Here is a 25,780-nt window from a genome sequence, read left to right as displayed (position 1 = left end):
TGAGTTTCAAATAGATGTTTCTTCTGTAATTTGTACACCGTTTGCAGGGAGAGTGTTTTTCCTACCTATCATTTAAAAAAAAATCCAAGGCTCAATAAGTTCAAGTTTGCAGCGATGTTAAGTGCTTTTAATCATTATAATTCTTGTTGCTGGGCTCCCGACATAAGCAATTTGTTTGCGCTCATGGTAGTGCATCTGGCCACCTGTCACGGTAGAGTTGTCCAGGCCCCAGGACCTCACTGGAGAATGTATGCTGCACTCAGCCGAGTGTACCTGATGTGCTTTTCTTTGTCCCCAGAGTTGGCAACGATGAGAACATGTCAAGCACCTGGAAGTTCCTGTCGCATTCAACAGACTCACTCAATAAAATCGTCAAGGCCAATGAGTCAACAGAATCCCTTACTGACGAGGGTAAGAGGAAGTTATGCCTATACTATATTTCCTGTAGAGATTGTGCCATTTCATTACCTAGACTAGAAGCATTGTTGGAATAATAGTGCCTGTCTCTTCCTTACTCCTGTTTAGATTCTCTAAATTGTCTATAAAGCATGCAGTGCTTTATAATAAATTGGTGATCAAACATACCCAGTTGTTAGGTAGCTGTCCTTTGAAAGGTGCCGTTGCCTTTAATACGGTTATACTCTAGTGCAAAGGCTTCTTATCCTCCTGGACTTGAAGGTCTAGCTCTTGGCACAGTTGTAAGCCTGCCGTCCTAAACAAGCAGCGTTACCAGGCCCCTTCCAATTCCTACTTCTGGTAGGAATCGCGCCCCAATCACATTTGAGTTGGGTGATGTTTATCACTCTTGGCTGAAGCTTTGAATGGAGCTGGTCGCTCCCAAACAAGAGATGATCCTTTACTCACCCTGGAGTGTGGTTCTATGACTACCCCCGGGATTGGTGCAGCATTTGTGTCCTAGGAAATGATCACACCAAGGAAAGCACAGGCTTTTTAGAGGTCACAGACCAAGGTTCTGATCCTGATGTTTTGATACTCTGAGGAGTAGGTACAGACATGAATGAAGGACAGCTAATGGGAGACTTTGAGATGGAATCCAAGCAGCTGGAAGCAGAGTCCTGGAGTCGGATAGTAGACAGCAAGTTTCTGAAACAGCAAAGGAAAGATGTGGTCAAGCGGCAAGAAGTGATCTATGGTGAGATTCTTCCTTTGCTCTGCCAACATTTGATGTGCATTGTCCAGAATGTTCTATCGGGTAATTTATTGGGCTATGGAGAGTCAATTTTCAGCTGTGTAGCATCTCAAAGATTTTCTCATGAAACTTGGAGGTGTAGAGACAGACCTTCTTTCTGTCCTCCTTCTCTCTTTAAAACAATCCTGTTTAACGTTATTGAACACTTTATTTAATATGAGTGCTTATTTATGCACCAGGCCTGGCAAGACATCTGTTGGGCAGTTTGATTCCTCCACTACACTAGGGGCTAGACACTGTTTCCTGTTTCTAGGAAGTAGAAACACAGTCAGTTATGAAAGATTTCACTTCCAGTGAAGACTAATTTGGAAACCACCAGAGGGTGAGGGCATCCAGTATGCCTGCAGCCAGTCATGTGAGGAAGGGAGGGAAAAGAAAACACTTCAGGGAAACATAGCTATTGACCCAGTTTTAAAGTTAAAATTGGGCTCTGAGTAGCCATGAGACGAAGTGGGGCTGATCATAGCAGCAGGCGATCTGGGGGTGAGGGTCCTTGTAGCAGAGTCTTCCTGACCACCAAGCTTTGTCCCCGTCAGAGCTGATGCAGACAGAGCTGCACCACGTCCGCACGCTCAAGATCATGAGCGACGTGTACAGCCGGGGCATGGTGACGGACCTGCTCTTTGAGCAGCAGATGGTGGAGAAGCTGTTCCCCTGTTTGGACGAGCTGATCAGTATCCACAGCCAGTTCTTTCAGAGGATCCTGGAGCGGAAGAAGGAATCCCTGGTGGATAAAAATGAAAAGAACTTTCTCATCAAGAGAATAGGAGATGTGCTTGTAAATCAGGTGAGCGGGGGGCGGGGGCCGCTGTGGGCTTCGGCAGCCGTGCACTCACATCTCGCTGTAACATTGATTACCCTTGTGCACCCAGGCAAGTGGGTTTTCTCTCTGAGCCTCAGTGGCCTTTTCTAAATGAGGACAGTAGCTTTTCTCTCCTGCTACTGTGTTTAAAGGTTAAAAGGGATGTGTATATAAAGTACCTAGCATATACAGTACATACTCAGTAAAAGTCAGTTTTTCTTCCTCAGAGTTTATACCAGGAGAAACAGTATAGCTTAAATTAAAAAATATTTGTTGGAAGTCTCAACTTCCCCCTCTGCCTCAAATCAAAAGGAACTCATTTATCTGAAAACCACCTGAGCCTAGAAAATTGAAGGAAGAACTGTCTGTAAAATATTTCCTTTTTTAAAAAAATATATCTTTATTGATTTCTCATGAGAGAGAAAGGGAGAAGGGAGGGAGAGAGATAGGAAGATCAGTGATGAGAGAGCTATTGATCGGCTGCCTCCTGCACGCCCCAACTGAGGATCGAGCCCGCAACCCGGGCATGTGCCCTGACCGGGAATTGAACCACGATCTCCTGGATCCTAGGTCGACGCTCAGCTTCTGAGCCACTCCCGGCTGGGCTATAAAATATTTCTTAAAATATATCTTACTGGTCTTTTCATCAAGATGTAGCATGGTTTTAGTCCTGCTCCAAAAACAGTTTGGCTGAAAATTATTTTGGTACTTTACATGTGTTTAGCATAGACAGTTTTTAATGTTTAAGCTTGTTTGTGTGCGTTTTTTAAAGTTTTGCCAGTATAATCTTAATGGGCAGAGGGACGTGATCTCCCATCTGACTAGCTCTTTTTCCCCAGAAAATTTCTGCCCCATGGTAGATGCAGAGGCTTAATTGCTGGGACATGTGCCTGAGAATTGGAAATTTTGACCTTTCCTTGTATTCATGCACTCATACCCCTCACCCCATTAAGTTATTAGTAGATTTATTTATTCATTTTTCAAGTATTTACTGGGCATCTATTAAATACCAGGTGCAACCACGAAGGTAGATATGCCTCAGAACTCTGCCTCATGGACTCCTGTTCTAGAGGTAAAAACAGGCGTGTTATGAAATAAGTGCAAGTATTTAGCACAGGTCCCCGCAACAGGTAGGGCCTTGCAGTGGGAGGGGTCGCTTGTTGAGTTCTCCAAGTGATGACCTTTCCTCCCCAAACCTGCCAGCATTTTCCGTGTCTCTCTCTGCCCTCAGACCTGCACAGGGACCTCGTCTAACCTTGATTCGTGTTGTTTCTAGCTCCTTGGATTTGTGTACATCCTCTAGCAAGTTCTTTGGTGGCAGGATTCATATCTTAGCCCCATGGTGCACCAGGGCTAGAATCACCCTGTAGGACACTTGCTTCATGATGCCAACAGATCACCCACAATCTCCCTGCCTCAGTTTCTCTGTGGCAAAGGGGAAAAGGAAAAGCTTCTAGTGAGCCTCCTTGTTTTATTACTGTGGTTATGACACAGAACACATTTTGCATTTCTTATGTACACAGCACATAGCTATGTTTGTGTTCAGTTTTAAATAACGTCTGTAACAGCTTTATTGAAACAATTCATATGCCATATAACCCACCCTTTGAAGGTGTACAATTCCGTGGTGGTTCCTATATCTACAGAATTGTGCAGCCACCACCACAAACAGTCTTGGAAGATTTGTAGGACCCCACCACCAACTGTTGTGGCCCTAGGCAGCCACTATGTACACTCTATCTCTCTGAATTTGCCTATTCTGGACATTTTATAGACATATAATGTAGCAGTGGGTGTTATTTGTGATTGGCTCTTTCCATTTAGGATAATGCTTTCAGTGTTCATCAGTATTGTAGCGTGCATGAAATCAGAATTTCTTTTCCTTTTGTGGCTAAGTAATATTCCATCTCATTCATATATATATATATATATATGTATATAAAATTCACATATATATATATTTCATTTTATTTATCCATTTATCCTTTGATAGACAGTTGGGATATTTCCTCTTGGGGCTGTTTGAATATTGACTAATGAACGTATGTATGGAAATTTTTGCGGGGACACAGGGTTTATGTTAGGAGTGAAACTTTTAAGTTACTTGGCTTTTTGAGGAACTGCCACACTCTCAAAGCTGCTGCGCCATTTTAATCTTTTGGGGCAATTTATGGGGAAGTGCTCTCGGGTTTTACAAATGGACTGGCAGCTTTGTACAGAATGAGGTGAATTCAGCCCCTGCGTTACGGCCTGACTTCTGCTCTGTTCTGTCTGTTGTGTGCAGTTTTCAGGCGAGAACGCGGAGCGCTTAAAGAAGACATATGGCAAGTTTTGTGGGCAGCACAACCAGTCTGTGAGCTACTTCAAAGACCTTTGTACCAAGGATAAGCGTTTTCAGGCCTTTGTAAAGGTATTGACCTGAAACACGAATGTCCCTGTCACTGTGCAGAGCGTCATGCCACTGTCGGTTTAGCCGGAGACTTCCTCCGGTGGTGGGCAGGTCCTGACTGGTCGTTTGCTCCCTTGCAGAAGAAGCTGAGCAGTTCAGTCGTGCGAAGGCTTGGAATCCCAGAGTGCATATTGCTGGTAACCCAGCGGATCACCAAATACCCTGTTTTGTTCCAAAGAATATTGCAGTGTACCAAAGGTGAGTCTCCTTTTCCAGGCAGCCTATGGAGGGAGCTCTCTTTCCTGCTCTAGTGGGTCCAAAAGAGACCCTGGGCTTTATCTTAAAAACTGTGGCGTTTGTTTTTCTAATGAAAACTTGAAACACTGTGTCAGCAGAATTAGGGTGGATGATAGCAACAAGGGAAGGAACCACTTACTGACTCCAAGAGTTCAGTGACTTGGGCACATTCTCCCCCCCCCCCCCCCCCCCCCCCAAGCTCCAAGGGCCCTTCTTTGGCCTCTGTAACTTGTTTCCTTGAGCCCATTTCTTCTACAACTCACATCTACCTCTGTGACTTTCGAAGTAAATTTTCTCTCGTAGTTTGCAGGGCAGGGAAAATAGTTCAGTGATCTGAGTAACTTCTCCCTTGTCACTAGACCGGGTGGTGATTGCCACTGGTTCTTCCTGTCAGTGCTAGAATTGCTGCTCTGCCTCATTCACTCGTACTTGCCAGTTTCTCTCCCGGCTAATCCTGCCTGTAGGCCCTTACAGTGAAGATCAAGTACAACAAAGATAAACAAGAAACTTTCTCTCTTCTTCCTCCCTGAGGATTAAACTTACGCCCAAGAGAGGGATAGGCATGTGACCTTTGGTCTGTGGGTGTTGCTGTGACAGTGTGCCTGTTTGGGGGGGGGCGGGGGTTCGGTGGCACGGAGGAGAGGGCAGGACCCCTCCTGCTTTGTGCCTGAAAGGCCCCAGTGACAGCAGGCTTCTCCTTTCCTCCTAAGACAACGAGGTGGAGCAGGAGGACCTGGCTCAGTCCCTGAGCCTGGTAAAGGATGTGATTGGGGCTGTGGACAGCAAAGTGGCAAGTTATGAAAAGAAAGTACGTCTGAATGAGATTTACGCAAAGACAGACAGCAAGTCGATCATGAGAATGAAGAGCGGACAGATGTTCGCCAAGGAGGATCTGAAGCGGAAGAAGCTGGTGCGGGACGGGATCGTGTTTCTGAAGAACGCGGCGGGCAGGTTGAAAGGTGAGCCTGACGTTTCCTCCGAGCCTGAGCAGGTGCCAGAGGACAGCAGGGAAAAGCCAAATATTTTTGTTAAAAACTCACCACCAGGTTTTTCCCAGGGAGCCCATATCCAAATATCACTCAGGAGCACAACCATCATTTAATTGTTCTTAATCTTGTATCAGAACAGACCAGTTTGAGAGAGCTTATACAATCATGTAAATTCAGCAAGTTTATAAGGAAATGTAGTCGGGAAAATGGAAAAGAAGATTTTAAGAAACAATGCAAGGGGTAAGATTAAGACAGAAACACAAGAGAAGGGAACAGGTTTGGGATTGGGATCTCTGGCAAAGCATTTGCATGGAGGGAAACACCCTCAGACAGTTCAGAGTCTGAGATTAGAAATATGTACATCACTGTTATAAAGAGATGATAGAGGGATTTTTAGCTCCTGAGACCTTAGCGAAATGTAACATTAACTCATATCAACTAGATTTATTAAACTTTATTATGTTCATACCTCTAAGCAAGAGAGATCATAAAACATTTGTTTTTAATTTGGTTTCAATTTTTAGTTTTCAGATGATTAGCTATATCAAGGTAAGGAAGTTATGAGGTTTGTTAATTCATCTGTACATTTGATTTAAAAAAAAAAAATAATAATTGTTTTCATCAAACCTGTAACTCTCTGGGCCTGTATGGCAGCTCTGACTTCACCTGTGACCTTGAGTGTACCCAGTCTCCTCCCTGGCCTCTGCGCTGCCAGTGCGCCCCCCCCCCACGAGGTGGTGAAATGGGCGTCTCTGAGCTGTGAGGTGTAGACATGCTTTAGGTAGCTGCTGTCAAGAGAGACCAGGGGTCCTTAGCCAGAGTCCCCCTGTGCTTAGGCCACACAGTGAAGCCCCGGGCGATCAGATGGTGAATGAAGCAGCCCCCAGCCCACCCCCTGCCCACACCCACGCACACTGGGAACAGGATGAAGAGGCTGCTCTGTGGTTGGACGGGTGCTGGAATAGAGGCCTGGACTGAGGGACCGGGAAGGGGTGAGGAGTGACATTTGAGTCGAGCCTTGAAGGATGGGGGGGTGCTGGTGGAAAGGGCAGAGTCGGCGTGGAGTTGAAGCCTGGAGTTGAAGGGCCTGGCCCACCCCGAAGGGCAGGCAGCTGGGGCTCTCAGGCAGGCTGCAGAGTGAGTGGCAGGCGGGGTGGGGAGTAAACCGATAGAAACTGCTGCGGGCCAGGTCGTAAAGGGCACACTCCAGACTAAGAAGTTGATGCTTGATACTGTGGATGGGGATGGGGCAAAGAATGTGTTCAGAATGGAGGGTTTAAGCAGGAAAGGGACGCAGTTGGCTGTTTTTTAGAACAGAGACTGGGGGCGGCTTCGAGTGCAGCAGGGGTGAGGGAGTCTGGCAGCAGGAACGAGGAGAATCGCTGCTGTGGGGATTTGGGAAGAGCTCCTTTGGCCTGAATTCCCATAAACGGCCTGAAAATGGAGGACAGGGTAATTTCAGAGAAAAGAACCCTTCTGGCCACCAACCAGATGTGCATCTCACTGGGCCACGAAGAACCTGAACCAAGTGATCCCCAGACATCAGGGCTGGAGACTCCTGCCTTCCAGCCCTGATGCCTTGTGATGTCCTCAGGCCGCTGCCTCTAAGGGCCTCTCCTGTGAGGATCTGAATCTTCTAGAGCTGCCGCCACTCGGAGCTAGCTCTTTATTCTTTCCTTTACAAAGCAGTTTATCCATTCCTCAAATAAAAACTAATAGATTCCAGCTGTTGGAATAAAGTTGTGGTCCAGCCCATGGCGGAACGATAGGTTTTCTGACCTGAAAGGCCGCCAGTGGAGACGGGAGTTGGTGTCATTCTCACCCCAAGTGAACTTGTGCCAGGAACAGCCCGTACTGTGTGGGTGCCCTTTGAAGGGATGGGGTTTGTTCCGATACCCTGAGACTGCTCATACAAACTTCAGGATCCAGTGAAGGTGAAACTTGTGTTTTAGAATTTTTTTTTTTTTTTTTTGGCAGGGACCTGAATTACTTAAAAGTAAACTTTAAAAAAAAGGGGGGGGTAGTGCATGGAAAATTACTGTCATCTAGGCTGAAAAACTTGACCTCCCTAGAAGGGAGACATCCTTGCCCCTGTTTTCTTCATGGCTTTGCAGTGATGACACAGAGAGGGGGTTCTAGGTGTGGCAGAAACGGCAGGAGGGGCCTGACCACCAAGGAGGGCTGCACGTGTCAGTTCCCTTCTTTCCCAAAGGCATCGGAGGCTCCCCTTTCCAGAGAGCGGATGCCACAGAGGGGCCAGCCTCTTAGATCTCAGTAGATGGCTCACCTGCAGAGATGTCAGACTTTGTTCTTAAGATGTCACTCTGTGCTCCTAGAGAATTAGAGCAAGAGTGTGTGGCAGTCTTTTGATTCCTAAATTCAACTACAGATGTTCATTTGACTCTTAGCTCCAACTAATGTTCATTTGGGTTTGGTTTTGTTTTAATTGAGAAGCAGAAAAGGCTATTTTCATGGCACAGAGAGGCTGAGGTGGACTTGATATAAAGCTGTGTATTCCCACATGCCTGTGAAAGCAGAGGGCGGTGTGTAGCCCTCTCTTCTCTCGTTAGACTTAGATATTTTTCTACATCACCTTTTGGCAGCTTTCCCATCTGCTATCCCACGCCTTTCCCATCACTATAATCAGAAAGTGAGAAGTTCTGTGACCTATATTTGTGGAATATGTTGCTATTCAACATCTGTTAAAGTCCTGCTCTCCAACTGTATTCTTAAAGTATTTTATTCCTAAAATCTTGTCTTATGGAATATATCCAGAACTAAGTATTTAAACTTTTATAAGACAAGGCATTGGTGATAAAAAAAAAAATTTCCCATTTTAAAATGCCTTTAAAAGTCTAATGGCCAGGTCTGGATCGAGCAGAAATGTGTAAAGGTTGCCTTAGAGGAGTGCAGTCTCTGATCTAGATTTGCTCGGTGGTTGTGTTGCCGAATTACTAATAGAAAGGCTCTGATGGTGCTGGACTATAAGTCATTTTTTTCTGTTCTCTTTCCCACTTTGCAGAGGTCCAAGCAGTTCTGCTGACGGACATTTTAGTTTTCCTTCAAGAAAAAGACCAGAAGTACATCTTTGCGTCATTGGTAAGCCGAATTGTTACTTTCTTCTGTTTGTAATTAATAATGGTATTCAGAACAGTTAGGGATATTGAGTGTAAATTAAACACTGTATTGTTGGTCTCCCACCCTTTTAAAATTAATTGGCTCAGAGCATATGCGTCTGAATAACTGCTTATATACCCTTACAGTTTTCTGTCTCTCTCCCCTGCCCCCCCAATATTGTTTTTCTGTTTTCTTACAATTTTTTTGGGAGCCTTGGACATTTGAGCACTGGAGTATTTCTCACATATCCCATAAATCATGCTCATGTATGATACTGCCAGTCAGATTCTGTGAGGAGCGTGGAAGGATTCGTCATGTAGAAAATCTAGTATGACTAGAACCTTCATAGCCATAGATAGTCATTCCCTTTATGGAACTCTTTTTCTGTTTGATAAAATGTAAGTGAAGTAATGAGATATTTCTCTTTATCCTAAGTCTGCTGTTGTTTGTTAAACCATGTGCTTTGAAAAGGCATCTGGTCTTACCCGACATGGAAGCTGTCCTTAAGAGCTAGAATATTGTGTACTTATATCTGCCCTCTCTGCCTTTTCCAGGAGCAGAAATCAACGGTGATCTCTTTAAAGAAGCTGATTGTAAGGGAAGTAGCACATGAGGAGAAAGGTTTATTCCTGATCAGCATGGGGATGAAAGACCCCGAGATGGTGGAAGTGCATGCCAACTCCAAAGAGGAGCGGAACAGCTGGATTCAGATCATCCAGGACACAATCAACACCCTGTAAGCCCACCGCGGCCCATCCCGGCCTCCTCGTGCCTCTGTTATTTCAGAATAGCCTGGGAAGTCCCCAGAGTAATCAGTATCTTAGGAGTTTTTTGTTTCGTTTCGTTTTGATTGGATTAGGAACAGAGATGAAGATGAAGGAATTCCTAGTGAGAGTGAGGAAGAAAAGAGAATGTTGGACACCAAGGCCCGGGAACTGAAAGGTAAAGCTATTAGAAGTGGTCTGGGACCCTGGTCTTTGGGGTGTCTACCGTCGCTTTCTTCCGGAGCCTGGGTTCCAGGCCTGCCCTGGCAGGCACTTGAGAATGGGGACAAATAGCTTTTAACAAAAGAGAAACCAAAGTTGAGCTGACATGGTCCTGATACAAAGCAGCTATAAGAGTGTATCCAACCCTAGATCAAAGGAATGTTGATTCTCTTGTCTCAGTGTCAGTGTTCTTGGACCCTTTGTCACAGAAGAATTGCAAAAATCAAGGTCACAAACAAGAAGGAAAGGTACCTGAGGAAAAGAATTTTCCAGTTAATCTATTCTTATTAGTTGCCCTGGCTGCTGGGCTGTATGATCACAAATGAGTTGTGAGGTGGTTTGGGGAGAAGTGTGCCTATTGATTATGCTTGACCTCTATTAAGTCCCTACTGTTTTGTGTGGTCTTGTCAATATCCCTGCAAGATAGGATTCTCATGCCCGTTGTGCAGATGAGAAAGCCGAGGCGCACTAAGGCCGAGCAAACCAGGGCCCATCCACAGTTTATGGCGGAGCCAGGATTTTGCCCCCAGTCTTCTGGACAGCAGAGCCTAGTGCTCGTCTCTCTTTGTTGGTGCTTATTTGTTCTGGAGTAAAGCCTGCTTTGGGTAGAGTCAAATGAATGTAAGCACCCAAGTTAGTCCTTCAAGCTGGACCAAGTGATAACACTCGATATCTCAGTGAGGGTGGGGAGAGGGACAGATTTAGACTGGAGTCTGAGCTGCATCAGATTTACCGACCCGTGGTGAGGATGGCGGGGATAACTTCCTCCTTTTCACGTGTATTAAGCACCTGGCCACCCGTGCTGCCGGGTGCTAGGGACGCAAAGATTCCTAAACCAGAGTCCCTGGGTGGGGAAGCTCACACTCCCGCAAGGGGGACACACATGAATGACAGGCCACCAAGAGGATCACTAGGCCAGAGGCACATGTAACGTGTATGGGACCTACTAGTCTTGCCTGTGGTGAGCCTCACAGAGAAGATGACACATGAGTTACATCTAAAAAAATTACTTCACCAGACAAGACAAATAGGTGAAATGTGGAAAAGGCCTTGACATGTCTGCCAAGGAATGACAGGTTTAGTCTTTCTGGAGGGTCAGGCCTAAGTGATGAGAGATTAAGGCACCAGGTCTTAAAAAGCAACAGGGGAATGATGCAATGTTTTTAACAAAATTTAGACTTAAATTTTTAAATTGGTATTGAAGCCAATTGGGAGACTTGCTTGAGGGGATGGGGGAGCCTCTGGCTGTGGCAAGACCAATTGGGAGACTTGGGATAGGTTCAGGGAGAGGTGGGCTGGAGAGGGATGGATGTAAGAAGTGAGGGACTGATGTGAAAGAGAGAGAGAGAACAGGTGAAATCTCTCCCAGGCCTCCAGCTTGGGTAAGCTAGAGGCTGATGTGTTGGCTGAGGAAGGGGTCGCAGGTTAAAGGGAGGAGGTGGCGCGGCAAGAATGAGACCAGGTTTCTGACATGCTGAGAGCAGGCGTCTAAGTGGAGATCGCCCCTTGACAGTGGGACTTATTTGCCTGGTGCTCAAAAAAGAGGGTCGTATACGGGATGCTTTTTGTGGATCATGAGCACCCAGGAAGTCGTTGAAGCCACGGGAGTGAGAGACCCCAAGAGGGAAGTATGTAAGGGGCAGACAGCAGCCCAGGATAGAGCCAAGGGGACCCCAAATATTCCATTGCAGATGATGGACTGTTCCTGAGAAAGGATTTTAGGAAAAGAACCAATGGTGTCCTGAAAGGAGGTTGGAAAGCAGTTTAAAGAGGAGGGAGGAATCATCTGTGCTGGAAAGGGTGACATAAAAGACCTCCTTAGAGACAGTAATGAAGGGTGACCTTGGAAAGAGGAGATGGTGTGATGGGCCAAAGCCAGAGAAGAGGGTTGAGAAACAAGCTCGAAGTAGGGAAGTGGAGACGGAGTGCTCGCTTGTGATGTCAGAAATTCCAGAGTTTGCCTGGAAAGACTAGGGTGGGTACTAGGTAGAAATTACAGAAGGAAGACGGAAGGGATTGGCGAGGGGGCCAGACGGGAAAGCTGTGCTCTTTGCCGTTCCACAAATAGCCACAGGGTGGCGCGCGTGGCCGTAATCATACTGAGCAGTCACATGCCCGGCCCTTTTCTCCATCACCCTGCAGAACAACTTCAACAAAAGGACCAACAGATCCTGCTCTTGCTGGAAGAGAAGGAGATGATTTTCCGGGACATGACTGAGTGCAGCACCCCCTTGCCAGAGGAATGCTCCCCAACTCACAGCCCTAGAGCCCTTTTCCGCTCCAACACAGAAGAGGCTGTCAAAGGAGGCCCTTTGATGAAAAGTGCAATAAATGAGGGTAATTTACATTCAGTGTTGCCCCTTCTCTTTCCCCCAATGTGGTTTATACAGCATTACTTTTTATTGTAACACAAAGTGCACATACAGAAAACAACCCCAAACAGATATTTTGCTTTAGTGAGTTATCAGGTGAGCATCTTTTTTTAAAAAAAACTGATTTTAGAGGGAGAGGAAGGGAGGGAAAAAGAGAGAGAGAGAAACACAGATCAGTTGCCTCCCATATGCACCCTAACCAGGGGATTAAACTCGCATCCTAGCTATGTGCTCTGACTGGGAATTGAACCCGCAACCTTTTGGTGTGTGGGACGATGCTCCAACCAGCGGAGCCACCCGGCTAGGGCCAGGTGAGCATCTTGTAGCTACTACCCAGGTCAAGAAATAAAATGTGGCCAGACACCCTAAAAGCCCTTCCACATGTCCTGTCCCCATCAAATCTCTCTCCGAAAAGAGCAGGTACTGTGACTTTTACAGTTATCACTTATGTATCTTTATGGTTTTATGTCCAAGTACCTCTTTGTAGACATTACAGTTTAGTGAGATTTAATTTACAGCCCCCCTCCCAGCATCCCTTTCCCACACAGTTTATTTTTGAAGAATCTGAGCTTTTTAACACAGGCTTTGCATATTTCCTGTTTCCAGTGGAGATCCTTCAGAGTTTAGTGAGTGGAAGCCTGGGAGGCACACTCGGGCAGGCTGTCAGCAGCCCTGCTGGGCAAGAAGGCATCGTTGGCCCTGTTTCCTTGCCCCGGAGAGCGGAGACTTTTGGAGGGTTCGACAGCCATCAGATGAATGCTTCCAAAGGTAAGGGATGTTGAATTTGTGCTTTTAGTGGCAGTCCTCGCCTGTCACACAGAACTAAAAAGGGCCTGTACTCAAGTAGCTCCATCTCATCTGTTTCAATCCATGAATAAATGTTTTAGCAAGATCCTAATAAGTATCCAGCTGCCAAAACACTAAGAACCTCTATCAGTGTCATGTTCACTTTGAATAATAACGATATTCCTGGGACTGCAGCTAAGCTGTAGCTGAAGGAGTAATAACACCTGTCCTTCTGTTTGCTTTGGCTCTTCTGTGTCTGTAAAAATGATTAGTAAGCACTTAGCTGCCTCCAGCAGCTTCCCGTTTGCTGGCTTTAGTGGGATTCAGAAATATATCCCTAAGCTCTTTATATTGTATTCTTTTCTTGGCGAATCTGTTTTACAACTTAAAAATAAAATCGTTTGTTTGTGTAGGAGGAGATAAGGAGGAGGGAGAAGACGGCCAAGATCTTCGGAGGACGGAGTCGGATAGTGGTCTGAAAAAGGTATTTTTTCCTAAAATACACTAAGACCTCCTCTGCACTTCTCTCTGAATTCACGATCTTTGGAACTTGTCCACTTTGATCTTGTTTTGGATGCCTGGCTTGCTGTTTTTATTTCCTACTGTATTTTAAGAGGAAAGACATTTTTAAAATAGTACAACTAGGGGTCCCCATAATACCAGCCACGTGGCCTCTCAGGCTTAGAGCTTCGTGTTCACATTCATAGAGCGTGTTGTTCACATACCACGGCCCTGGCAGGACCAGTTTCGTCAAGAGGTTTGTTTAAATGGCCCAAACCAACCTGAACTCTTTACAGGGCTTGAGTAACAGCCTCGAATCTTTATTACCCTGCATCGAGAGGCTGTAGTAGGACAGGACGAAACTGGGGCCGCAGCGTAGCCTGGGCACACGTCGGGTATAATTCCTGCCTCAGGAGCTTCATATCTTTAAAATGCATGGTTTTTGTTTTATAGGGTGGAAATGCTAACCTGGCATTTATGCTTAAAAGGAACAATGAGGTAAGGACATTATGAGCTATTGACAAGTGTGATTTTATTATAATTGCTAGGTTAGGAATACTCCTTTTTTTTTGCTGGTATAAACAGGCTGGCTCCTGACTGTGTTCTGCACACTTCACGGGCAGTTGTCATGCCCTCCGCCCACCTTCCCCCGCCCCAGGCTCCACCTGGCATTGTGCCTACAGGGACTCAAGTTTTCTTCCTCAAGCACCACTTTTTACTCACCATGTGTGTCCCTCTGAAAGTGGCCTTGGGGTCCTGCTTATTAGAGCAGAGATCGGACTCTGATTCGAGTCTTCTCCACCTTCCTTCAGCTGGGCCCGCCCATCCTGCAGGTTCACTACACTTCTCTCACTGGCTCCCCCTCTCCCTGGAAGTCGTCCTTGAGGTTTCCATTCCTCCAAACTCGATTTGCCTCTGAGTGTGTGCTTCTGTGTGTAAGTGGACTGGAATCACGTACAAGAGTGGCCTGGTAGGGGTGTGCCTCTCACGATCATCTTTGTGTTTCTTCTGACTTTCAATGTAGTATCTTATATCCATGAGGAGCTTTGTTTTGACATTTTAAGTTGATGGAATCGTTCCTCTTTTCCTCTAAAATAGAGAGGGATATTGTTTTCTATTTGTTGGCATGGAAGCCCCCATACTGTGGTCTCCTGCAGGAAGCCCCTGCAGCATTTATCCTTAAGTGAAATAGACCTGCTCGCACACAGACTGTTGCTCTTGGTGTCCGCTGCTGCTTAAAGTTTAGCTCTTTGTTGAATTTTCCATTTGGTGACTACAGCCTCTATGTTCAGTGAGAAGAGTCAGGTAAGAGAGAGTTCAAGACCCATGTTTTCTAGGCATTTGAGCAAAGATTACATACTCCAGATGCTCATCCAGACTTTTCTCACTCTTTCTCTCTGTTTAAGAATAAGCTTAAATGGGTAAAAAGTATTCTCAGAAATGCTGAGCCTGAGAATTACGTTTTTTTTGTTTTAAGTATTATAAAAGGAGTACATATTCATGGTGGAAAATTTGAAAAATGTCCAATAACATACACACATGTATATATATATATATATGTATGTATATGTATGTATGTGTGTATGTTTACATAATCCCACCATTGAGAAATAACTAGGGTTCAGTGTTTCAGTGCTTCTATTTCTAGCCTTTCCTTCTGCATGATGTGTATTGATGAGTCTTAAGTTTGTGGGAGTGTGAACAGTGTAAAATAGTGTTACACAGCTTACACAGCTTGTATCACTACTTCTCGGAGCTTCATGTCTTGCAGCTTTCTCCTAACACACACCAGAAGCATTTCCCCGGGACACGTTTATTCGGACGTGCCCAGTAACAGTTGCAGACTATGGCGTGTGTACCGTAGTCTATTTAATCTCTCCAGTGGTGGCTCCCTACTTTTTTTGCTTCGTATATGATGCAGCTGAGAAATCCTTGTCCAGGCTTCACTTCTCAGCGTGCACACTGCTCCCTCGGAGGAAGGTGATGCCGAGTGTGTTCCGCATGTCGCCAGAGACTCGTGCCCATCTCTCCTTCACCAGCATAAGGGGTTTTCATTTTTTAATTGACATTTTGTTGGCTTGATGAATTCAAGTGATATTTCTTTATGTGGCGTTTATTTAATTTCAAACAAGGCTGAATCCTTTTTAACAGTGTTACGTGATTGGCTGTTTCTATTTCTCCTTTTTTAAATTGAGGTTTGTGTCCCGGCCTGTTTTTCTAGGAGAGCATTCATTTCTCACTGATCTGTGAGAAAAATCAAAGATCTTTTTGTCTGACTTTCTGTTCAGTTTGTCCTTTCTGCCTTTGAATTTTATACTCTACATAATGAAAGTTGAAGATTTGCGTGTGTGGTTTCCATCATTGCTTCTGTCCTTGAAAAGCATTTCCTATTTCCAGATCAGGAAAACATTTTCCTATTTTCTTATAGCTCTTATATGGTTCTTATTTTCAATTTTGCATTTTAATCTGTATGGATGTTTTTTGTGTGAGCCAGGATTCAAACTTAATTTTTCCCCAAAGATTTAGCTAATTACTTCAGCACATTCATTGAATATTCTCCCCAGTTGACTTAAAAATGCTGCTTATGTCATGTACTAAATCCTTATGATTTGCTTCGTGGCTTTTTGTTCTGTTGGATTGGTAGGTGTGTCACTATTGTACCACTCATTTAAAATAATTGGAGCTTTATAATACATTTTACTACATGCTGATATCCCTCCTTCATGCACAGTTACTTGGTTTTGTTTTGTTTTTCTTGGCTACTCCTACCCATTTATTCTCTTTGGTGCTTTCTGTTTGAAAATATTTGTTTGAATGCAAGCATCTTGCTGCGTGTTGGGAGACTTTCTGCTCAGATGACAGCCAGCGTGGTGGGATGTGAGGCTCAGTCCTGATTCGAGGTTTCCCTTGTGTTTCCTGTACAGCAGGTCGTCCAGAGCATCGTTCACCTCCACGAACTCCTCAGCACTTTGCAGGTATGTGCCTTTCTCTCTTACCCCTTCACTTCTTTCCAGAAAAAACAGTAAGTAGGGTGGTTATATTGTTGGCCTGGATCTTTGAGTTTGTAGGTTGCTTATGTGTAAATGAAGTCCTCGGGCTGGAGAAGACTGGCTCTTGTGGCGAGGAAGGTCTCAGAACACAGCGATTGGAGTACTATCAGCCTGCTAAGACTGGACTTGATGACAGGTGTCAGGCAGTAGCCCTTACGTGGCCGTGCTACAAAGCACATTAGGCGGTGACATATGCAGGCAACCGTTTCAGCCTAGAAAGGCTTCGGCACGATGAGTCTCCCTGGCCCGTATCTGTGCAGTGACTGGGTAGCATGGTTTCCCGAACAGCTGCTCGTTAGCACTTTCTGGGAACATCCTCCAATTCTGCTCACTTTCACTCTTGACCATCTAACCAATCCCATCCTACCTGCTCCCACCTCCAGAAACACACACAGTCCCCAACCCAGGCAATGCCAGTGACTGCAGACACACATGACCAAGTTTGACGAAAAACAGTTCCCTCTCCGTTGACGTCCCTGGTTGATAACTCCCCATGGTTCTCTTGGAGTGTTTTCCCAGACCAGCTTAAAAATGAGGGCAGAGTATAGTCTGTTGGTGACTAGTGCCCCTGGGTATGGGGTCAGGCAGGACAGGAAGTTTGCTGTTCTCCCGGCCAGAGGTGCATCTGTCTCTTCTGGGTGTGTCTCTGCAGGGGGTGGTGGTACAGCAGGACAGCTACATCGAGGACCAGAAGCTGATGCTGACAGAGAGGGCGCTCACCCGGAGCTTGTCCCGCCCCAGCTCCCTCATCGAGCAGGAGAAGCAGCGCAGCCTGGAGAAGCAGCGCCAGGACCTGGCCAACCTGCAGAAGCAGCAGGCGCAGCACCTGGAGGAGAAGCGGCGGCGGGAGCGCGAGTGGGAGGCCCGGGAGCGGGCGCTGCAGGAGCGCGAGGCCCGGCTGGCCCAGCGCGAGGAGGAGATGCAGCGGGGGCAGCAGGACCTGGAGAGGAGCTGGGACGAGCTCCAGCAGAAGAAGGGCTCCTACCAGCATGACCTGGAGAGGCTGCGCGCCGCCCAGAAACAGCTCGACCGGGAGCAGGAGCAGCTGAAGCGGGACGCGGAGCGGCTCAGCCAGAGGCAGGTGGACCGCGACCTCTGTCGGGTAAGGAGGGCCAAGAGCAGAAGGGGTTGGCTGTACCTGGTGCTGATACAGCCAGGTGACAACTGACAACATGAAGAACCCTCTGTGTTCTAAGCGCCAGGAGAGTAAGTGGAGATATAAAGGCTGCTGTTCTAGAATCTCCTTTTATGTAGAAGGGACAGGTGAGGGAAGTGGGTCCTTTTCTCCTTTTTCGTCTCCAAGACGTTGATGAGGAAGGTAATGATCATGCGGAGCTGACGGCATGTCCTCTGCGTGTCTGAGACAATGGTGGCCAGCCAGCTGGTATTTCAGGGGAACCCCTCTGCTCTGTCCCACATGAGAAATCAGAAAGGCCCCGCCTAAGGAACCTGTAGCCGACAGAGGAGACACACACCCACACACCCACCAAGGATAAGTGACCACGCCATGCCGGTCAGCATGAGGTGGCAGTAAATGGCTCTGATGGGCATTTTCTGAAAGGACCCGGTGGTAGGCTCAGAGGTGTCAGTTTCAGGGAAGACCCCACCCCTGGGAGGGAGGCAGCCGCTCTTCTGCAGAGACAGTAGCCGCGCTTGGGATGCCGGCGAGGATTTCCTTTTTCCGTAGCTGCTGCTCGGGGGAAGAAGGCTTTGCCTTGCGTAGCACTGACTCCCAAGCTCTCAGTGGGGTGGGCTCTGTGCTGATTCTGGAACGCGATGCTTGGGCGGGTGGAAAGCCTGGGCGTGCACAGATCGCCTGTTAGGTGCTCATGTCATGTTGCCATTTGATTGATGGATCGACTTTGACCATGAAAGAAAATAAAACTGACAGCTTCTGGAAGGGGCAGTTCTGCTCCCTGCAGAGGTTGCCACATGTGTGGGGAGCAGCGGTGGCTCTGCACTGCTGTTTTTGACACAGGGGGGTTCCTCCCCCTCCCAGTCCAGGCAGTGGGTCTTCCACAGACACAGCATGGATTAGGCTGTCGTCATCTCGCTTTACCTGACTAGAATCTTGGTGTAAACTCCACTCTCCATCTGCCTTCTAACCTGAATAGGCTTCTAGAATCTCTTAGTTCCGAAATAATTACCTATATCCCTGTATAAATCACTCTTCAGACCAGCAGCTCCCCTGTTTCTTCTGGGAGTGGGAGATCTTTTTTTAAGCTGCCTCACCTATTAATTCTTTTTTTTTTTTTTTTTTTAAATATATCTTTATTGATTTCAGAGAGAGGAAAGGAGAGGGAGAGAGAGAGATAGAAACATCAATGATGAGAGAGTCATTGATCGGCTGCAGCCCGCAACCCGGGCATGTGCACTGACCGGGAATCGAACCCTGATCGCCTGGATCCTGGGTTGACGCTTAACCACTGAGCCACTGCCGGCCGGGCCTCACCTATTAATTCTTTATGATGCAGACATTAAGTGCATGAAGTAAAAATAGTAATGGTGTCAAAGGTGATATTTTTGACAGTTTCATAGATACTGCTTGGGGGAGGGCAGTAAAGGAGTTCCGAGTCTCTCTACATTGAGGACTGTGGAGTCCAGGGAAGTGTGTCCCGCCGAGCTGACCCCCCCGGCTGACATCCACCGAGTGGGCCCGGGTGCTGCAGCCTCTGAGTAAACCCCTTCTCTCGCCCATGTGCAGGTTTCACATCAACACACCAAGGTGCTGCGGATCCCCTCCTTCCTCCCCAGCCCTGAGGAGTCCCCCTTGCCACCTGCACCTTCGATAGCCAAATCAGGGTCGTTGGACTCAGAACTCTCAGTGTCCCCAAAACGGAACAGCATTTCTCGGACGCACAAAGATAAGGGGCCTTTTCACATACTGAGTTCCACCAGCCAAACCAGCAAAGTGTCCGAGGGTCCAGGCCAGACCCCGGTGCCCACAGCTGCTCCCTCCCGCCTGTTTGGATTAGCGAAGCCCAAGGACAAGAAGGAGAAGAAAAAGAAGAGCAAAGGAGGCCGCTCCCCGTCTGGTGGTGAGTGTCCCACCGTCTCCCTGGGTCCTACGCAGGGGGGAATATTAGTGGCCTGGGGCAGGTTCATGAAAGGGGCCATTCAGGTGTATAAAAGTCAAACTGTTCTCCTTCTCACCAAACCCACTTGCTGCTCCCGCAAAGGACCGAGGCATCAATGGGGGGGCGAGCACGCCAGCTGCTCAGTGTGGCCCGTGCGCGCAGAGTAGGGGGCAGGGCTCGTTTGTGGGCGTCTGTAGTCTAGTGAAGGAGAGCAGACCCGCCTGAAGGGAGCAAGCCCCGTCTTCCCTGCCTTTCTCAGCCTGTCCAGTAATTGATCCTAGTAACTCGCACTCGGTAAGCATTCCCGAGATCGCGCTGACTCCTGGAAGTGATGTGAGGGAGGCGTTGCTGACTCCAAGGCAGATCAGGAACTTGAGGCTCAGAGAGTAGCCGCCTCGCCTGCTGCCACAGCTTGTGATTAGTCCGCAGCGAGGCCCCTCCCTGGATGCTGCTCCGCTCCTCACTGGGAATGCGCTCCCTCTGGGAGGGGAGGAGACTTTTGTTTCCTGGCCTGTTAGGAGTAGGAAGTCTAGTGCTGCCGCTGAGTTAAAGGAGCAGTGGAGAGGGAAAGATGTCGGCCCACCAGCCTATCATGTTTGTGCCTCAGAAGACTTGTGTTTGGGGAGGAAAAGATGGAGTTTTTTCTGAATTTCTTTTTCCTTATTGTGTCCCCTTTTCCAGATGGCCCTGCGTCAGAAGTGCCGGCAGAGGGTGAAGAGATCTTCTGCTGACCCCTCTCTCCTGCTGGCTGTGTCATTGACCCCACCTCTCTGGCTGTCCCTGCGTGCTCGCACTCTCATGTTCACATCATGCTGTTCAGGCGTCCCTCCTCCGCACTGCTCAGGTCATGGACTTGAGAAACAAATGGCCCCGAGCATCTGGGTGGGTGGGGAGGCCCCAGACTTACCCACCCTGGTGACTGCCAATGACTCGTGGGTTGGGGCCAGCCCTTCTGTGGATGTTACACTGAGAGTAGTGTCCCCAGAAGTCTAGGTGATGGTTTTGCCATGTCAGGAATTCCTAAAAGCTGAAAGAATGTTTCCAAATGAGGTATGAAATGCTGGCTGCCTTCCATTTTGGGGAACAGAACTGAAAATCCAACAACAGGTAGTGTGGACTTTGTATGTGTGCACATACAGTAACCTGTCTGTGTACACACCTGGAGTCGGCAGAATCACGCAGTCTGTCCCAGAGCACTGCTCAGGCGGCGTGCGGGTGCCTGGCATCTCGCCTGCTAAGTGTCTGTGGCGGTGTCTCTCCCCCCCCCATTTGCATGTGTTTCTCATTTCATTTTAGAAGGGATGATAAACACTTGTGAAAACCAGTGAGAAAAGACTTGATGTGTTTAAAAGCATATGATCTGTACCATCTTGATTTTGATCTTTCATTTGCCCAAAGGAAGTATCTAATTTCAATAGTCAATTCTGGAAGAAATTCTGCACTGGCTTTCCAAGGTGTTTGCCCACGTATTCTGAGCGCATATGAAGTAGAGATGCCGCCTCATTTTTATCCCTGCAGTGTGACACTTTTTGGTTGTCGCTGACCATTCGGAAGTGGCCATAGCCTTCTGGCAATATTCCTGAGACCTTGCGATGGCTCCGCAAGGGAAGCTGTTCCTGCCTGGGCCTCCCTGTGGGAGACAGTGGCCTCCGTCGGCTCTCCACCCATAGAGGCCACCTGCTTCTGCAGCGAGCTTGTCCCCGCCCGTGCACTAGGACAGCCGGCCGAGACATAGTCAGCTGAAGGTTTTGAGCACATGCGTAGTGGTTTCCACCAGGACAGACGAGCAAAGGCCGGGCCGGGAAGGTTCTCATTCTGTGTCAGGAGGCCTCGGCAAAATTGAATTCCTTACAATTTTTTTTAAAGTCTAAAGGTCTGTCGGTTACTGTTCTGTGCCCCTTGAAGATGCTTCAGATGCTGCCTGTTTTATGTTTTTTCCTTCGCTCCTGCTTTTCCTCTGTGTTTGGATCTGTGTTTGCCTTCAGCTCGCCACTAGCTGGGAGGAGATGACGGTTCATGGGCGACGCTTTCCTCTGAGGCGCCACACCTGCCGCGCCGGTAGCTCCCCAGGAGGGGACACACTGGGAAATCTGTGCTTTCCATGTGGCCTTTGATTCCTGTTTTCGGCCCCTCAGGAGCATGAGTCTTTGACCATACTTTTTAAAAAACAAAAAATCTGTAACTTGGTGCTTGTTGATGAATTGCAAGCTGGCCTTGCAGGTGGAGATATTTATCTTTCAGTTTACTTGAAAGAGGTCTGGTTTAAAATTGTTAGCTTAGACTTGTTTTATTTATTGTGTGTGTGTGTGTGTGTGTGTGTGTGCTAAGGGTGAGCACACTCTCCCAACGGTTCCAACTATCTGATCACTGCGGAGCATGAACAGCGGCAGCTGCGCACTCCTCAGAGCCTGCAGAGTGCCTTGAAGGCCCCAAAGAAATTAAGGTTCAGGAAGGATTCCTTTCCTTCCCCCCTCCTACCCCACCCCATTCTTTGACCAAGGGATGTCTTTTTGCTTGAGAGTTAAGAAACTTGCCACCTGTAAGGGACATTTGCCTGTTTTTATCATCAAGATTTCTTACCCTTCAATAATAGAGTTGAGGAAAAAACCAACTGATTTTTCTCTCAAAATCATGTGTACACCCCCCCACCCCAAAGACCCTAAACAGCAAAAAGCTAAGTTGCTTCCTTCCGCCAGTCCCCACAGCTTCGTTACGGCCGTGCCTGCCCTGGCTTGCTTTCCCCGGAGCTGCGTGGAGCTCACTTGTCTGTCCTTCTCACCTGCTGGAGTTACCCCTGTGGCTTCATGTCACAGAGACCGCTCTGCTAGGATAAGGAAGGCACTGGCAGATGAAGACTCAGGTTCTTCCTCTGGGTGGATGTGGGCCAGGCCCCCTGTGTTCTGGGCTTGATACAGGAAGGGCTTCGTGCCGATGAGATTGGCTGTCACACATGCTCCTGCAGAGGCGCCGAGGACACTGAGTTCTGTGTGTGGCTGCCCAGCTTGATTTCAGAGTCCCCGACCCTTGCTTCTCCATGCCTCTGTCATCTCTCCCCTTTGAAATTGAACTTGGGGATTTTGTTGCTGTGCTTGAGGCACTCCCTGGATTTTTGCTGCTGTACTTGTGCTAATGACCTTGAGAACTGCTGGGTCACAGAGTCTAAGCTCTGTTTGGGTTTCTTTCCTGTGGGAAGGGGTTGTCTTCTAGGGTGACTCATTCAGTTCCCTGTGGCGTCCTCAGAGAGGAAGCTATACTTTTCCATCAAGCTCAAGAAACCAGGTGCCCAACAATGTGTTTAAGTTTTGGGGGGACAGGAAGACACCTTCCAGAGTCCCCAGGTTTCCAGAATCTAGTGAGTTTTCTGGAAGGAGGGTGCACCTTCTCCCAATTAGATCATCTCAGTAATTGTCATCCTATTTGGGTGACACGTGCACTTTACATGCTGTCTTCAGCTGGCTTCATTTTTGTGACAACTATGTCAACTATTTACTGTTTTGAAAATGGGGGGCTAAAAACATGCAAGTTGCCATAATTCAGCCTTTGCCAACATCCCATCCTCTACCTGCATGACAGTTACCTGTGGGCAGGAAATCTGTATCAAGATTTTTTTGGAAAAGGTACGAATCCTACCTTTTTTCCTCTTAAGTCTCAGGGTGATAACCACTGAAAGTTGTCCCTTTGCTCATTTGCTCCCTTGTCTGTTACCTTCCCAAGCCCCCGGCATTAGCAGCAGTGAGCACAAATGTTTAAGACCCTTGGGGTTTGTTGGACCTTTACTGGGGCAGGGATATAGGGTGTAGGGGTTTAATAAAATAGGCTCTGCCTTAAATAAAAGTTAGAACCATAACCTTAGAGGCCAGAACTTGGTCCAGAAGTTGCTGTTCACAGTAGTTTCTGTTTCAGCCTTTTCTCTCGGAGGCTTTTTTTCCGTAGCTGACTCTTTCTTCCCAAGGATGTTGGTATTGACATTGGAGCAGCAGTGTCCTCCCGTATTGATGGGCTGCCAGAGGTGCCCACAGGACAGCCAAGCCCTGGGAGGGGTTTAGAGAGACGGTCCTGGTGAGTGGGCTCAAGTGGCCGTAAAGAAGGTGGCTTGGAGGGGACAGTGACAAAGGGCATCACCCCCTCTGTCATGTTTGGGTGCCCTTGGAATGTGGAGCCCAGAAATCAGCCTGCAGGGTGAGTGGTGCTTGGCAGAGGTTGAGAGGGAGGTGAGCCTCCTTCAGCAGGACCCTTTGACACATGACAAGGGTCCTGACTGGCTGGGTCCAGCCCAGTGCTGTTGCTCTAACTGACCTGAAGAGACAGGAGGGGGCAAAGAGTTTCTTTCGCGTTGGTTCTTCCTTCTTTCAACGTAGCATAACATTCCTAGTTAACCAGAGCTTCGGAGTCTACTGCCTGCTGGCCAGGTTTTAAAATGAAAAGTATTTTAATGCTGCCGTAAAAGGAAAAAAACCAAAACATCTAATTTAATTCGTCAAAAGCTGTCAGGCCTTGGAATTATTTTCTCCATCTTGCTGAGGTTTAAAGATGGGCAGACCCAAGCAGTTCAAGTCTCTCTTGCCACAGACCATGCTGACCTGTTCCAGACACCAGTCCGAGCCCAGCCTGTGCTGGGGGCCTCCCTGCCGTGAGCCGGAGGATCCGGACCTCCGGCCTCTGCGCACCCCGGTTTTCACCGCGCTTGAACTCCTCTGCTTTTTGCAGCCGCCTTACAGGAAGGGCAGCGAGAGCACACTGACAGGGACCCGCCCTGTGGTCACGGTTCAGCCTGTGGTTTCCTGTGTGTCACGTACCCCGTAGGGCACGGCGGATGCCAGGGTATGCAGGAGGGTGACTGCGTCCACCTATACCTCTGCTTTCGTTCGTTCCAAATGCTATGTGAACGTTTCTGTGCTCAATCCTATTAAATAAGGGGTTAAAACCCAGATGCTGTATATTAATTTGTAATTATGTATAAAGTAAAGCAGTTTTAAACTGTAAAGATTTTTTTCAGTGTTTTCTGGGACTTTGCCACAACATACTGGCTTTGTATTTTATTTATCTCCCTGTCTAGTTATTGGCTTTAGATTCTTGTAAAGTCCCCCTCAACCTTTTGAAAAAATAAATATTCTCCAGGTCTCGACTGTGGCTGATGTGTTCCTGTCCGCCTGGGTCCGGGCTTCCTGGAGAGATACCCTGGGTTCCTGGTAAAGGGGGGAGCGCCCGCCCCAGCTGTGCAAGGAGAGCCTTCTCCCCAGTGAAACCAGTTTCTGTGTTGGAGACAGGAACCAGAAGGAGATCCTGAAGCACTAAGTGGTTCCTTGGGGACTCCCACTCTTTCTTACAGCCGGGCCCCAAAACCCCGGGGGTGCCAAGTGTCATAACTCTTTCCAGTTAAATCAGTGTAGTAAAACGTGTCCTTTGACATAGATTCTACTATGTAAAACTATTAATGTCAGTTTGCCTTTGCCAAGTTTCTTCACCCCATCGCACCCCCAGACGGGGCAGCTGCCAAAACCTCATTCCGGAAGAGCAATCTTATCTGCCTCCAGCTCCGGGGGCATTAACTCGATTTGCTCGGAGAGTGCTGGGGGCCCCACCGAGAAATCGCTGGAACACACCGGCCTGTAGGAGCCCGCGCTGCCTGCTCCTGAGGCTGAGCATGCTGTACCTGCGAAAGGTCCCCGAGTCCCCTGGACCCTGGGGACTGTGCCCCATGATGTCATGCAAAGCTGCCTGGGACCTGCCCCTTGTGAGCTCCTCACTCAGCCATGAAGAAGACGAAAGTCCTTCCAGAGAGCCAAGCATCTTCCCTTTTCCAGTGAACTTGGAAGTGCACCGATTTCTTAGGAGTCTTCTCTCACCTTGGCAACGGCTGTCTCCCCACAAGCCAGTGACATACTGGTCCCTTCTCGCTCACTCACTGCCCTTGCCTGTCACTGCCGCCGCAGCAGTCCCCCACCCTCCTGAATGCCTGTCCCACTCAGCAGGCCGGACAGCAGCTCCCATGACCTCCCATGGTGGTTGGGTCAGAGCCAGGGACAGGCTCTGCCTGGGAGGCAGAAGCGAGGAGGGTCCATCCATCGTTCCAGAGCAGCAGACGCGCAAAGCGCTCAGGGTTCCAAGAGCCCTGGACAGCCGTTCGACAGGGCTGTGGGTCCCTCCTGCTCCTGAGGGACACTGCTGTGCCCAGAGCCTCAGCCGCAGTGCAGACCTGCCCAC

At 48.0% G+C, this 25,780-nt stretch overlaps 1 protein-coding gene across 10 annotated transcripts in view; it reads left to right on the top strand.

Annotated features, from left to right (window-relative positions):
• The window catches only part of AKAP13 (A-kinase anchoring protein 13), a 201,514-nt gene extending 176,808 nt beyond the window's left edge, over positions 1-24,706 (top strand). For all 10 annotated transcript variants that reach the window (XM_081124333.1, XM_081124332.1, XM_081124327.1 and 7 more), the window contains 17 exons: positions 299-411; positions 1,004-1,153; positions 1,747-1,997; positions 4,297-4,422; positions 4,542-4,659; positions 5,409-5,657; positions 8,710-8,786; positions 9,359-9,540; positions 9,664-9,746; positions 11,933-12,127; positions 12,769-12,930; positions 13,362-13,432; positions 13,903-13,947; positions 16,374-16,424; positions 17,152-17,601; positions 19,204-19,537; positions 20,258-24,706. In XM_081124333.1, the coding sequence (XP_080980459.1) occupies positions 299-411; positions 1,004-1,153; positions 1,747-1,997; positions 4,297-4,422; positions 4,542-4,659; positions 5,409-5,657; positions 8,710-8,786; positions 9,359-9,540; positions 9,664-9,746; positions 11,933-12,127; positions 12,769-12,930; positions 13,362-13,432; positions 13,903-13,947; positions 16,374-16,424; positions 17,152-17,601; positions 19,204-19,537; positions 20,258-20,307 (2,707 nt within the window). In that variant the 3' untranslated portion in view covers positions 20,308-24,706. The remainder of the gene's footprint in view (positions 1-298; positions 412-1,003; positions 1,154-1,746; positions 1,998-4,296; positions 4,423-4,541; positions 4,660-5,408; positions 5,658-8,709; positions 8,787-9,358; positions 9,541-9,663; positions 9,747-11,932; positions 12,128-12,768; positions 12,931-13,361; positions 13,433-13,902; positions 13,948-16,373; positions 16,425-17,151; positions 17,602-19,203; positions 19,538-20,257) is intronic.
• Positions 24,707-25,780: the final 1,074 nt, after the last annotated feature.

This window comes from Miniopterus schreibersii (assembly GCF_964146895.1).
Source record: "Miniopterus schreibersii genome assembly, chromosome: 22".
NCBI lineage: Eukaryota > Metazoa > Chordata > Mammalia > Chiroptera > Miniopteridae > Miniopterus > Miniopterus schreibersii.
Note: the sequence above shows the minus strand (reverse complement) of the source record. Positions and strands in the feature narration are given on the sequence as shown.